Here is a 13,313-nt window from a genome sequence, read left to right as displayed (position 1 = left end):
TTTGGGTATCATTTGCAGCTGCTTTTATTTACGCTTTTTCATTACTTTAATACCCTTAAAAATTTGATGTGGCAAAACAGAGCTACTGCCCTGAGTGCAGTAATACAGGGAGGGGGCCAGGTGTTGGCCTGGCTGGATCACATGGCACAGAGGAAAGGAATTGCAGGTGTGCTAGATTCCCTAAGTCCCCTTCTTCTCTGCCAAGGTAGGTTTGTCTGTTTATACTTCTATTTTTGCATAAATTAGATTGTGCTCCCTCCTTGTCAGTGTTCATGAGGATAAGAGAGGTATCGTTCAAGTCCTTCTTGTATTGGCTTCCATTGTCTCTTGTAAACTAGGAAAGGTTTCCATTCCTCTTACACTGATCTATGCAACTGTGTAAATCAATACATACAGCAACATCCCTGGAAAAAGGATTATTTCCTATTAAAACCTGACTATTTCCAGTTGCTTTATATGCACACACACACACAGAGTAGGAGGTTTGGCTTCTCAAAGATGGGGGAGACCAGATTGCTCCTCTCTCAAGATTCCTTTCCAGTTGCAGGGCAACACAAGCCTGCTGAAGTTGTTAACTGGCAGAACACTAGGCTTTGGTGCCAAATTTTCTTGTCCTAAATAAGAGGGTAGGAGCACTTGGGTCCAAAGTTAGCAAAAAGAGTTGCTTTGGAGGGGTTAAGACTCAAGACACAAAAGGTGTGGGTCTTATAGTGCCTGCCTTATTGCATCCAAAATACATCTGAGTAACACCAGAAGGTGCAGTTCTTGGGAAAAGCATGTACTTTCCTCACAAAATGTAGCCTAGCTTAAAACAGCCGGAAATTGGTGGGAAACATCTTTTACATTCTAAATATAGCTCTGTCACAGCAGAAAGCAGCTTTGCAGTCGCTGTTTTTGAAGCACGATTAACTAATTGGTATTGAACTAATCAGCACCGCTCACACTGCATTCCTGATGGCACAGAGGTACTGCTGCACAGGGGGAGCCTTCCTTGCTCCCACCTCCCTTCCACAGACACTATAAGAAAATGGCCAATAAACAATGAACACTTTCTCCTGCTGCTTTTCCTTCATGGAAGGAGTGACTGCAGATGCACCTCTTTGCTCTTCCTTAGGAGGTGCCACCCTTGGGTCCCCTCTCTGAGCCCATAGGGCAAGAAAACAGCTTGGATTTCCCTTTGCCCATTCAACAGAGCAGTCTTGCTGTTTTATCTTGTGAGCTCCCGTTTGTTTTGTTGTGTTTGGCTTTTACAATCCACTTAAGTGTTGTTTATCTGTGCCATAACTTGAGGCCAGTGGCTGCAGGAGAGGAAGAAACAATCTCCTCTCCATGGCACCGCAGGGACAGAACTTAGATGCGGTGAGGATGGTTGAGGCGAGGCATTTAAAAGATAACTAAGCCAAGAGTTATTTTAAGAGTTATTAAAACAGGGATATGCTGGCAGAGTTTGTGTGGAGATGGCAGGGGAATCTGGAAAGAGTTCAGTGACCAAGATTGCTCAAACATCTGACCAGTCAAGCTGATCTCAGTGTGATGCTGGAGGGTGGCTTGTCTGAGCCCTCTCCAAATCCTTTCCAGCTCTATTTTCCATGACTGCCAGGAAGCAGTGTGTAAACTTTGGAGGTGCTGCATGTGGGTGCTTTACATGTCAGCACATGCTACGTTGCATATTGCTGTGTCTTCTCTCTCGTTGTTGTAGATAAGATTACAGCTGATATGTCAGAACATGCTGCAACCTCCATTATAATGTGTAGACGTCCAGATTAGAGGCTTTTTAGGCCTGGAGCTGTGTCTTTGTTCTGTGTTTATGCAACACATTGTGCAATGAGATTCTGGCCTCTAGATGCTAACACCAAAATGCAAATACATTGATTACTAGGGAATAAAAGCAGACGTGTTCACCAAAGCATGCTTTGATGAACTGGGCAGGGGGGGAAGGCTTGCTAGATAGAAAAGGATCAGAGGTCTTTACAAAACAGAAATTTGCTTGGGATGCTTTGGAACTGTGGGATCAAGCTGATGCACAGAAAATCTTCAGTGTCTTTCAACTGCATTTTTTTTTCCTCATTTTTTGCCTGCGTGTTCATTTAAATGGAATGAGTACCTGGGAATCTTGTCTCAGACTCATCTGTGAATTTCCTGACATAATGCTGGCTTCATAGAAACAATTAGAAAATCAGTAGAGAAATCCTTTGCTACCCAGAAATCTGAGCAGATGTAAGAGCAGCAAGGAATGCTTCATGAGAACAGTTATTAAGTTTACGCAGTGAATCACAAGGATTTGTAGCCAACCTGTGCTACAGAGCATTGTGGCAACTGTCACTAAGAAAAGGAACAGTAGTATCATATTGAAGAAAAGCCCTCAGTGCCACACAGCAAATATCCCAAGCAAGCAGCAAGAAAACTAAGGTGGACCTTCTGCACTGCACGGAGCCCCAGCATGGGCAGGCCAGTAGGGATTTTAAACACCTTCTCTTTAAAGGTTATAAGCATTTGCAAGCTCAGATTGACTGCAGAGTGAGCAGAGGCTCTTCAGTATGACTGGAAAATGAGAGCAGTGATATGTTTAAATGTGGTTTTAGGTGTGTAACTTCTCTACTCATGGGCACATTTTGATTCTCTTGCATTTCCAATAGGTTTGTCTTTACTTGATCCTGCCACCATCGCAGTCCAGATGATGATGGTTTTGTTTTTATCTAATTACTGTACAACCTTCTCAGCCTTTCTCCTTACTTTTTGGCTGAGAGAGAGTTTCAAGGAGACCATTTCAAAGGTGAATTGCAATGAGATAAGAAAATAAATGTTTACAAATATCTGCATGAGATTCCAAGGCAGGATACCTGCACAGACTTCATGAACACATACCTTTTTTTTCAGGGAAAGTGAAGTGCTTTCCACCTGCCAAGAGCTGAGTTTGGACCTCAGGGGTCTGTGTCACTCCTGCTTTATTTGATAATGTCACTAACACCTAAAGCAGTGTGAGGTGTGCAGCTTTAACCTTGCTTTTTATGCATTCATGATTTCAACAGCCAAGAAAAAAAAAATCAAAGCCTAGTAATCTCAAACTGCTTTCCTAGAAGGTAAAAGGCTTTTCAATTCACCTTTAAAATGCACTTGCTTTTATTGGCACAGGCTGTCCATACACACAGTGAATGGTTTGGGGTTTCAAACAGGTAGAGTCTTTAGGGATGTGTTTCCTTCCTTTTAAAGTATTTCATTTCACCCTCAATGTAATGTGCTGTCTGCACAGAGCCACATCAAGCATGAGCAGCACTTTTCTGCTGTCCTTGCTGTCAACAAGAAATCTGTGCTTAGAAGAGGAGGGACACATCAGCATTTGAAAGTTGAACAGAGGGACAGGTTCACAGGGCACAAAACCAAACAATTTGCATCTCCTCTAGGCTCTGGGGTAGCAAACTGAATTGTCTTTTTTCACAGCTTTTTTTTAATATATATACGTTTTTTCCCCATGAAATCTTCTACCACCATGCCAGAAAAAGTGCAGCTCCAGCAGCAAGAGTGTCAGTGGAGAATGATCACTGGCAGTTTATCACCATTGTGTCTCTTAGACATGCTCCAAAAAGGGTTTGAGGAGCAGTGGTGTTTTTCTGGCAGCTGACTGCACACACCTGCTCCTCTAATGGTCCCATCTCAAAAGCAGCAATTGTTGCAGGCTGGCACATGGGATCCAAAGAAAAATGCTATTGTAGATGCTGCTCCAGACCTGGGTATTGAGAGCACTTTGGAGCTGTCAGCTCAGGACAGCCGTGCCACTGCCTAGGGAGAAAACACACAGCTGAAGTGAGCCATTTTCTTCGGTGATTGTATATATTTCTGTTCCCCTGAGCACATCATCTTCTGCAAATCTCTGAGATGTATTTTCACGTTTGTCCTGTGTGATAAGTTTGGCCTCCCACCCCCCTCAGTGTGTGCTGTGAAAGTCTCAAAATCTTGCCATTTTTGGCCCTTGACAGATGGGTGCTCCGTTGCACCAAGAGCAGCCGGCGGGTACCTGCTCCCTTCCTACCTGCGAGTGCAGAGGGGAGGGGAGCAATTACCCCAGTGCACCCCTGTCAACAAGCTGTATTTCACTGGTCATTGTCACCTTGTGCATTCACTACAAGAAGGAAACAAAATATAATAAACAAACAGTTTGAACCAAGCACTGGGATAAAGGCTATTTTCAATTTTACCTTTCACGTCTAATTGTACAGCAATAATTTTGCAATCGAGTTTGCCGATGGCAAACATGCAAAAGACATTAACTTTATTTATGTTTTGGATTATTAATGTGGCTGTTAAAATTCCTCCAGTTAGTTTTGATTGAATTGTTTTTTTGTGCGATTCTGTCGTTTAATGGAGCGGTAAATAAGAATTTCTGATAATGAGCCCAAGCATCTGTCACAACAACCTGGCGCTGGTTATTAACATTTCCATTAACGGCAGGGTGGGCAGTGATAATATGGAAACCACACAGTTAGAACAAAATAAATAGTTGGTGTCAGGCTGAGTGGGTGTTAATTACTATTTTATTTTATAACTCTGGGGGGAGGGAGTATTGGTAGAAAAGTGTGACTTATGAAGGTCATTCTTTCTAAAGAAAGAAGTCTCCGGAGGAAGAGATAACTGGGGCTATCTAACGGAGTAGGGAATGTTTTATCACTTCTATTTATGGCATGGAAAGGGGCAGGGAGAAAAGAGGCAGCTCTCTCAGGTGGTCTGGGTCAAGGCTGCAGCACTGTGAGCCATGGAGAAAGGAGGAATGTACCCCTTGCCCTGCCTTTCTCTTCCTGCTCCTGGAGTTTGAACAGGACACGCTCCAGCACCTTTCCTGCAAACAGAACGTGCTGGTTTGGTAAGACCTGCCGGAGGCAGAGACAGCAGGTCAGGAAAACAGACCCTCCTTGCTAGCTAGAAGTGTCACTGGGAGCCAAAGAGGGCCAGCAGGTACATGAGGAGGTATAATCAAAGCTGAGTTAACAAGTAGCCAACTGAAAGTCACTCTGTCATACATAAAATATTACTTGAATTGATCAGCGTCTGACTGGTTTGGCAGGTAATTTTAGGCAATGTTTTGGCCCTGAGTCCTGGAGCCTTGTAACCAGGCTGTTGAGAAGCTTTGCTGCCCAGTGGGAGGTCAGGCTGGGGGATCAGGAGCTGCTGTGCTCCCAGTTGCTTTCAGGAGGGGCCAGCCAGGAGCCCAGTGTCACTGCCAAGGGCAAGCCCCAACGGTGCTGTAGAATGAAGACAAAATCCTCCTTTTCTAAGGCTGCTGGCAGGACTGAGTTGATTTAGTGTCCAACCTAGTCTATGTGGGACAGAACATAACCACCTCAGGCGGCTCGACTGCTCCAAGGTCCACGTGTGCTGAGGCATCCCTGGGATCCAGATACCTCCAGGGCTGACTCTGTCAGTTGGCTTGTGGCATAAACAGAGCCTGGCTGGGGTCCTTCTGCAAATGGAAACATTGCAACCTGGATATGAACTAGTTTTGCTTGTCACTATTAATTCTTCTGTCCTCCTTTCTCTCTAGCACCAGCGCTGGCCCCACAGAACATCCAAGTAAACTCCCTTTCTGCAAGCCAGCTGGAGCTCACCTGGGACCCCCCTCCTGCTGAGAGCCAAAATGGGAACATCCAGGGCTACAAGGCAATCCTCCTCTTTCTGCTCATTTCATTTATCTTGTTTGGCATTGCTATTGCTTCTGAGATAGCTCCACAAACTACAGTTGCCCTCACTGCATAAGGCAAATTAAAACAGCAGTCAGCCTGCAGAACAGAAATGGCACTAAGTCCCAAAATCAAAAGAAAGAGAATGCTACTGGGGGCAAGGAAAGGAATAGTGTGTTGTGTGGAGAAGAGCAGCATGGGGAAACTGGGTATGCAGATAAGGAGGCAGCTCCCCTTACACAGGCAATATATCTGCTCCAAAAAGCAACAGACACACAAGAGCTAGGGGCAAGAAATGTATTCTAGAAAATGAACTGAGCTTTCTATCCATCAAATGTTGCAAGCTATTAGGAAAAGCAGAACTTTCTCCAAGCTAGAAGACTGAGCCAGGTCAGGTTTCAGAAGAATTATTTCATTTGCTTAACTCTAACAAAATCAAAACACAGTATTAACTGCATTTGCTTCAGAGGGGATGAGCATGTTGCAGAGGCATGATGTTTAGCTTCTCCAGCATGAGAATGGACCCTCAGAGAGTGGAAATGGGCAAGTCTACAAACACTGGAGCTTGGCTTGGGTTCAGTGTCTGGCTCTCCATTTCTCCACGAATTTAGGTCCATAAGCAAAGAAAAGCCAAGCCAATGTGAATAATCTGGCATCCTTTCTTGGCAGTAACAAACATCCTTATATATCAATTCATGTTCTTTTCTTTTTGTATGCATATAGATGCCTCTAACAGCTTAGCTTGTAGAGCCAAGGTGGAGTCTTGCCTTGGCTCGTTCTCTCAACTTTCTGGCTTGCTTTGGCCTGCTGCAACACTCTCGTTGCCAGGCTGTCCAATAAGTAGGGCTGGCACAACTTTTCCTCCTGGAAATGAATTCTCCAAAGCCTAATTTTATGGAATCAGGGTAAAAATTATGTAAAGGAAGAAGGGGGAAAAAGTACCTTAAGGAACTTTAGAAAAAGTCTTTATTACCCTCTTCAGGAAGGTATTTGCTTGGCTATCCTGTGAACACAAATGGTGAAACCATTGCGTGCATCTGGAGGTGAATTAGTAGGCCAAGGGAGGTTCTCCTCCCCCTCTATTCTGCCCTGGTGAGGCCACATCTGGAATATTGTGTCCAGTTCTGGGCCCCTCAGTTCAAGAAGGACAGGGAACTGCTTGAAAGAGTCCAGGGCAGAACCACAAAGATGATTCAGGGAGTGGAATATCTTCCTGATGAGGAAAGGCTGAGGGAGCTGGGTCTCTTTAGCTTGGAGAAGAGGAGACTGAGGGGCAACCTCATCAATGTTTACAAATATGTTAAGGGGGAGTGTCTGGAGGATGGAGCCAGGCTTTTTTCAGTGATCTCTAGTGATAGGACAAGGAGTAATGGGTGCAAACTGGAACATAGGAGGTTCCACATAAACATCAGAAAAAACTCCTTTACTGTGAGAGTGACAGAGCACCGGGACAGGCTGCCCAGAGAGGCTGTGGAGTCTCCTTCTCTGGAGACATTCCAAACATGCCTGGACACATTCCTGTGTGATGTGCTCTGGGTGATCCTGCTCTGGCAGGGGGTGTGGACTGGATGATCTTTCAAGGCCCCTTCCAACCCCTAAGATTCTGTGATTCTGGAACATCATACCAGGATGCCAGTGCTGACAGGCAGCTAGCATTTCAAGGAGAATTTAAAAACTGACCTCTTATCACTGAACTCTGGCAGCTCATATCTCATGTCATTAGGCCATATTCTTCAGCTTGTGCTCTGTTTTTGAGTGATGTACTTAGCTACACAGTCACTGGACTCAGGGGAATTTGCCAAAGGAAGAGAAAAGATTGGGCACATGGTGAAAAGCATTAGAAAACCATTTCAGAGAGGAGTCCGTAAGACTGCACCATCTTCCTGATCTTTTATAGCTGCAATACCCAGACGTTAACTAGACGTAAGATATACTAAAGCATCTCATTGTCTCAACAGATTTATTACTGGGAGAGCGACACCCAAAATGACACGGAGAAAGTGAAGGTTCTTTTCCTCCCGGAGACAACCGTCCGGCTGAAAAACCTGACCAGCCACACGGGGTACATGGTCTGCATCTCTGCCTTCAACGCGGCTGGGGACGGCCCCAGGAGCAGCCCCGCGCAGGGCAGGACCCACCAGGCGGGTATGGGACAGGTTCTTGGCTCAAAGCACAGACCTGGTGATGGCCAGAGTGTAGCTGAGGGAAATGGGGGGATGCAGGAGGGGACTGCATCCACATCCACACTTTGCCTTTAGCTTTCGGGTGGGTCATGATGTCCTCATGGTCTTGGAGGGGGAAAAATGGGATTGAATGAGTGGAGCATGTGGGAAAGGGAAGGATATGGAGGAAATGAGAATGGGCTGGTGGGAGTGAAACCTTCAAGAGGTGGTCAGAAGGAAACTGTAGGTCTGTCATACCTGAAAATCTGGCCATGGTGGGAGCACTCCAGCACAGGGTGAAGGTGATGCCCTTGGTGGTGGCTGCAAGGAGGTGAGCACCTGGGCTGTAAGCCCCTTAATGCCCTTCTGAGGGTCTTTTCCTTCTGTGTCCTACCTCCTTGTTTGCTTTTGAGGTTCAGCTATGCAGCTGAGCAGCTGTTTTTCTTAGGCCAGGCTGCATTTTGAATTTATTACAGGACATTTGGATACAATTGACAAATCCCATTCTCAGCTTGTTTCCTTCAGATTCAGGCTGGGTAAATAAACCAATGTTTTATAATATATATGTATATCAGATTGACTGTTCCTACTGCAATTCAATCTATTTGTAATCCTTTTAGCACCCAGTGCTCCCAGCTTCTTGGCATTCTCTGAAATCACTTGCACTACGCTCAATGTGTCTTGGGGAGAACCGACAGCAGCAAATGGAGTCCTGCAGGGTTATCGAGTAGTCTATGAGCCTTTGGCTCCTGTCCAGGGTAAGAACGACCTCCAATCATACATATTCATGGGGAAATGACAGAAAAGCACTGAAGTATCTTTTATCTCTGCCCAATTTCCTACTTGCTCTCTGCCGTCTTCCAAGAGAAGCCAGGTGGCAGAGGGTAAGTAAAACAATTCCCCTCTTGCCAAAACTGTTCAGCAAAACGTAATGTTGTGCAATATAGCTTTTGTCTGTCCTCCCTCATTTTCTTGTACAAACTGTATTATCTGTGATTTGAAAAGTCATTTCACTGCCATCATTACCTGGTATGGGTGAAGAGGAAACTCAGTTTGAGAGTGCCTGCTCGTTTCCCCATGTTGCACTTTGAAATTGCAGAGTAGGCTCCATCCCAGAATAGTCATCAGACACATTTGTTTTGCTTATCACATCATGTGTCACTTCTGTTATCGCCAGGATTGCCCAGGCATCAAATGTGCTAGTCATCACTGGTAGCACTGCTGCTTTTGACAGGGGAGGAGAGCTGGGCTAGAGATTCAGCTGTGTCTGTTTACATGGAATTTTCGAGCGGCACTTCTGCACCCAGCACTAGGTTTAAGCTCAACCATAACATTGTGGTGGCCACAAATATTTCATTAATTTGCCAGAAAAGCAAAAGCGAAGGATTTGGCAATGTCTGTGAAAACAAACGTAAAGGTGAATTAGAAAAGATTACAAAGTCTGTGGATAGTCTTGTTAATATTTTTATATCCCTGGTAGATCGCCAGTAGTCCAATAGGATGTCCAACTTTGGCAGTGTGACAGCAGAAAGAGTAATTTCAGCCATTGCCAATCCATTTGAAACTGTTTTCCGAAGAAATAAGGATACCCATCACTTGTATTTTCTTCTTCTGTAAGGAATAAAGATCTATATTATCTGAATATCCATGTCTCAAGCACTGAGAAAGTTATATGCAGGAACGCAGACAGAAGAATAAAAGCACTTCCAGCCTTTATGGCTGGCAGGTCTGGGCACAAAGAGCTAAAGCAGAAAGCATTTCTAATTCTGACCAAGAAATGTGCAGAGGGTATGCAAGAGACTCGGGCTGTTTGGGCATTTCCTGCCTCTTATTCATTCCTACACAGTGTTTAAGAATACATTTTTTTTCTCTGAAAATATGAAAGTGTCAGATCATGTTTTATCTGCATGTATTTGACTTAACATTCTCAGAATCATTGTTTTCTTTTCTTCTCTTCCTCACCTCTGCCTGTGCTGTCTCTGACTCTTGTCCCTCCTTTCCCTGTAGCTTTCTGATGTGAGCAGGGAGGTTGTGAAGGGTTTTTCCTCAGATTCTAAATTTTTGCCTAAATCTATTTTTCAGTTTCTAGCCATTTGTTCTTGTGCCAACCTTTTTCTTTCAGCAAAGTATCTTTTCTCCCACCATGACAAGTAATCCCTCCCTTGATGCCACCATTTTTCTCTGACAGAAAAGCCACACACATTTATTTAAAGAACAAGGTAAAGCCAAACTCACTTGAAGGTGGAGAACGTAACAGTGCTGAATGCAGACCCTGTGATCATGGAGGGTCCGTCCAGCCCCAAGTCTCATATTCCTCCTTGCCAGAACTTCAGTGGATGGACCAGACCTCCTGGAGCTTTTTTCCTGTATTTTTTGTCTTTACACCCATTTGTCATTTTGAGCTGAGCATCCTCAGGGGTGTGACACCTCCTGCCTTCCCACTCAAAAGCCACCTCTGCATTTTGCAAGACTTTCTAAGAGCACCCTGCTCTTTAGCAGGTCTTCTCTGGTGGACCTTTTATTGTTTAAGCTCCACACTGTTATGTTTTACACAGTAATAGACAACAAAATGGCCCTGGAGTCTATTTTAAGAGTTCCTTCTTTTAACTTCAAAATGACAAATGCTTCCTAATTTGTCTCAGAGCAATGAAATTGTACACCTAGGGAAGGAGGGAGCACTTTTACTGCTTCCTCATTAATGACAGAAAGATTCCTTGAGTTATAAACTATCTGGGAGAAAATTTCAAACAGAAATCACTTGGATATTATTTTTTGTCTATCTGATAAAAACTGAAAACATTATCTTGATTTGCATAAAATAAGCATCTGGTTTGAAAAACATCTTCCTTCTGCATTTTTCTGTAAAGATAAACTAGCAAGCAGCCTTCTCTAGTGGGAAAAATATTCTCCCACATCCCATCTTCTTGGTTTGAAATGTGTTATTTACATCTACAGAACCAGAAAAATGCTAAAAGGATTCAGTAAATTTGAACTTTCTGCTCTGTAAAATGTTTTATAAATCAAATTCTTGCTATTAACTTACTTCCATAAAATTTCAGTGAAAACCACATTCATTTTTTGTTTGTTTTCAAAGCATTCATTGCTGCTCTGCCCTTTTTGCAGCATTGAGAACCTAAACATGAAACTAGCTATGAACCTTCATGAAGGAAACAGCACCGATTTTAATTAATCCATGTAAGAAAAATTCCCAGAGAACGAGAAAAGTGAAACACAAGTCATTCCTTCAGCCTTGTCCAAGCTTAAAACTGCTTTGATTGCATCCCCTGTTGCAGTGGCATTTAAACCCACAAGTTACTTGTGAGATCTACATCCTTCATTCTGGTAATGGTGGAAATGACAGGCCTAGATGAAAGGGAAGAACCTGGCCCTTGTTTCCTCCTCCAGGAAACGTTGCAGGTTACTTGGCAAAGAGGCAGGGGAGAAACACTTGCTTAGGAAGCAACCTGCAACACACAGTCCTTTTCGTTTACCTCCTCCTTTCTTCCCAGAATAATTAGTGAAGTTGCGTGGAGTCTCTTGGTAATTTCCCAGTTGTGTTGTAAGGTTTTTTTCTTGTCAGTACCCACTTATCAAGCTTAAACTCTAATTATACTTATCCGTGCTGAAAATTGGCTATTATCACTACTTAAACTCCTGCTAATTGTAAGGAATACTTTCTTAGCAGACTGCTAGATAATTTTCCTTACCATCTAGATGTAATAAGCTCCACTTGATTTCTTTTTTATTTTTTTTTATTGCAACCTTCTCTTATATGTTGTTTTTGTGTGTGTGTTTTGTTGTGTTTTGTTTTTTTTTTAATCTGTGTGGCTGTTCCAGGGGTGAGTAAGGTGGTGACTGTGGACATTAAAGGGAACTGGCAACGCTGGTTGAAGGTCCGAGATCTCACCAAGGGCATCACCTATTTGTTCAGAGTGCAAGCTCGAACCATTGCCTATGGACCTGAACTGCAAGCCAATGTCACAGCTGGGCCAGCAGAAGGTACGTGGAGCCATAAAAGCATGTACCAAGCCAGATCAGGTCTACAAACATGGCCCAACAGCAGGGAATAGTGCACTTGGGGCTTAGCATGAATTTCCAAGCCGAGGAGAAGTTGCGTTGTAGGAGCTCAGGGCATGAGTCAGTGGGTTTCACAAATGCCCATGAAAAGCCTGTTTCCTTTTTTCCTGAAATCTAGAAGTTTGATGTGAATAAACCAAACTGTGTGAATAAATCATAACACAAATGGGCTAGCCAGGGATTTCAAAGCTGCAGCCTGACAGCACGGTGCATAATTCTGACTGTACTGCTCTGCAGTGGAGTCAGAACTGGAATAACTCTGCTGAAACCAGCAGAGGTTCCTGGATGTAAAACCAGAAAGAATTTACAATTACTCTCTCCTGGCGCTTTGGCTTATGCAGCAGGGAGAGGTCTGTGAATTTCCTGATGTAGCAAGAGGAGCAGCAGGCTGAATGTCAGCATTCCCCACTTGGTTCAATATCTGTACCAAAAGAGATGGGTCTTGAGTTTGATCAAAGATCAATAGAGAATCTAATAAGGCTCCAATGATATAGGGCTGTCCAGTAAAGCACAGGACATCAGCACAATGTTCACAGTTCTGATTTTTGCTTCTTTTCCAGCTCAGGAAAATATTTGCTCTCTCCATCAGAGCCATATCTGACAATTCCACCCTGGGTGCCAGCAGCCTTCCAATTTATCACAGTACCCTGCACTTTATCCTGGGCAGTGCTGTGGACCCCCAGATTAACTCTCATGCTCCACCACAGACAGTATAAAGCAGGAAACCTCTCTAATGTGGCCATGGCTTCTTTCCAAGGCGATGGGCAGGTGGCTGTCCCTGCAAACCTCTCCCTGAACCTGGGAGGCTGATTTCACCTCTGAAGCCAGAAATAGCAGTGGCAAATTGCAAACACTGCAGATATGTTAATCATTAAAGTGAGAGTGTTTTTTCCCTTCTTAACACGGGTACCTGTAAAACCAGCCATTGACACACAGCTGCTGGTACTAGAACTAGTAAAAAAAAATAGGTCCGCAGCCCACTGAGCTGGTTAATGTTGCCTACATGTTAACTAATACTTGTAGATAATTTTTTTGCCCACATCAGTAGAGGAAATGAAGAATACTGCAGTCTGTCTGTGATACCACCAACCATTACTATTCTCCTCTCATCCTTCAGGGTCTCCTGGCTCCCCTCAGGAAATTCTGGTGACAAAATCTGCTTCTGGGCTGACACTACAATGGACTGAGGGAGATTCAGGAGAAAAACCCACAACGGGCTACATTATAGAGGCACGACCCTCAGGTAAGAAGCTGTGGGAAACACAGAGCTGGATGTCATGAGTTCCCTCCCTTCAGTCCTGAAAACCATCCTCCAGTGGAGGATGGTTTTGTCATCCCAGTAAGGTAATGGGGAGAGCATGCCATCACCAGCCAGCATTAAACCATTGCTGGTTTATTACGTGGT

The 13,313-nt window shown here is 44.1% G+C and overlaps 1 protein-coding gene across 2 annotated transcripts in view; it reads left to right on the top strand.

Annotated features, from left to right (window-relative positions):
- The window catches only part of SDK1 (sidekick cell adhesion molecule 1), a 393,582-nt gene that overhangs the window by 354,235 nt on the left and 26,034 nt on the right, over positions 1-13,313 (top strand). For both annotated transcript variants that reach the window (XM_051632376.1, XM_051632375.1), the window contains 5 exons: positions 5,534-5,649; positions 7,628-7,814; positions 8,452-8,589; positions 11,669-11,830; positions 13,026-13,151. In XM_051632376.1, coding sequence (XP_051488336.1) covers positions 5,534-5,649; positions 7,628-7,814; positions 8,452-8,589; positions 11,669-11,830; positions 13,026-13,151 — 729 coding nt within the window. The remainder of the gene's footprint in view (positions 1-5,533; positions 5,650-7,627; positions 7,815-8,451; positions 8,590-11,668; positions 11,831-13,025; positions 13,152-13,313) is intronic.

The sequence above is a fragment of the Apus apus genome, chromosome 14, assembly GCF_020740795.1.
Source record: "Apus apus isolate bApuApu2 chromosome 14, bApuApu2.pri.cur, whole genome shotgun sequence".
Classification (NCBI taxonomy): domain Eukaryota; kingdom Metazoa; phylum Chordata; class Aves; order Apodiformes; family Apodidae; genus Apus; species Apus apus.
The sequence above is the reverse complement of the archived record's forward strand: the minus strand, read 5'-3'. Positions and strand labels throughout refer to the sequence as shown.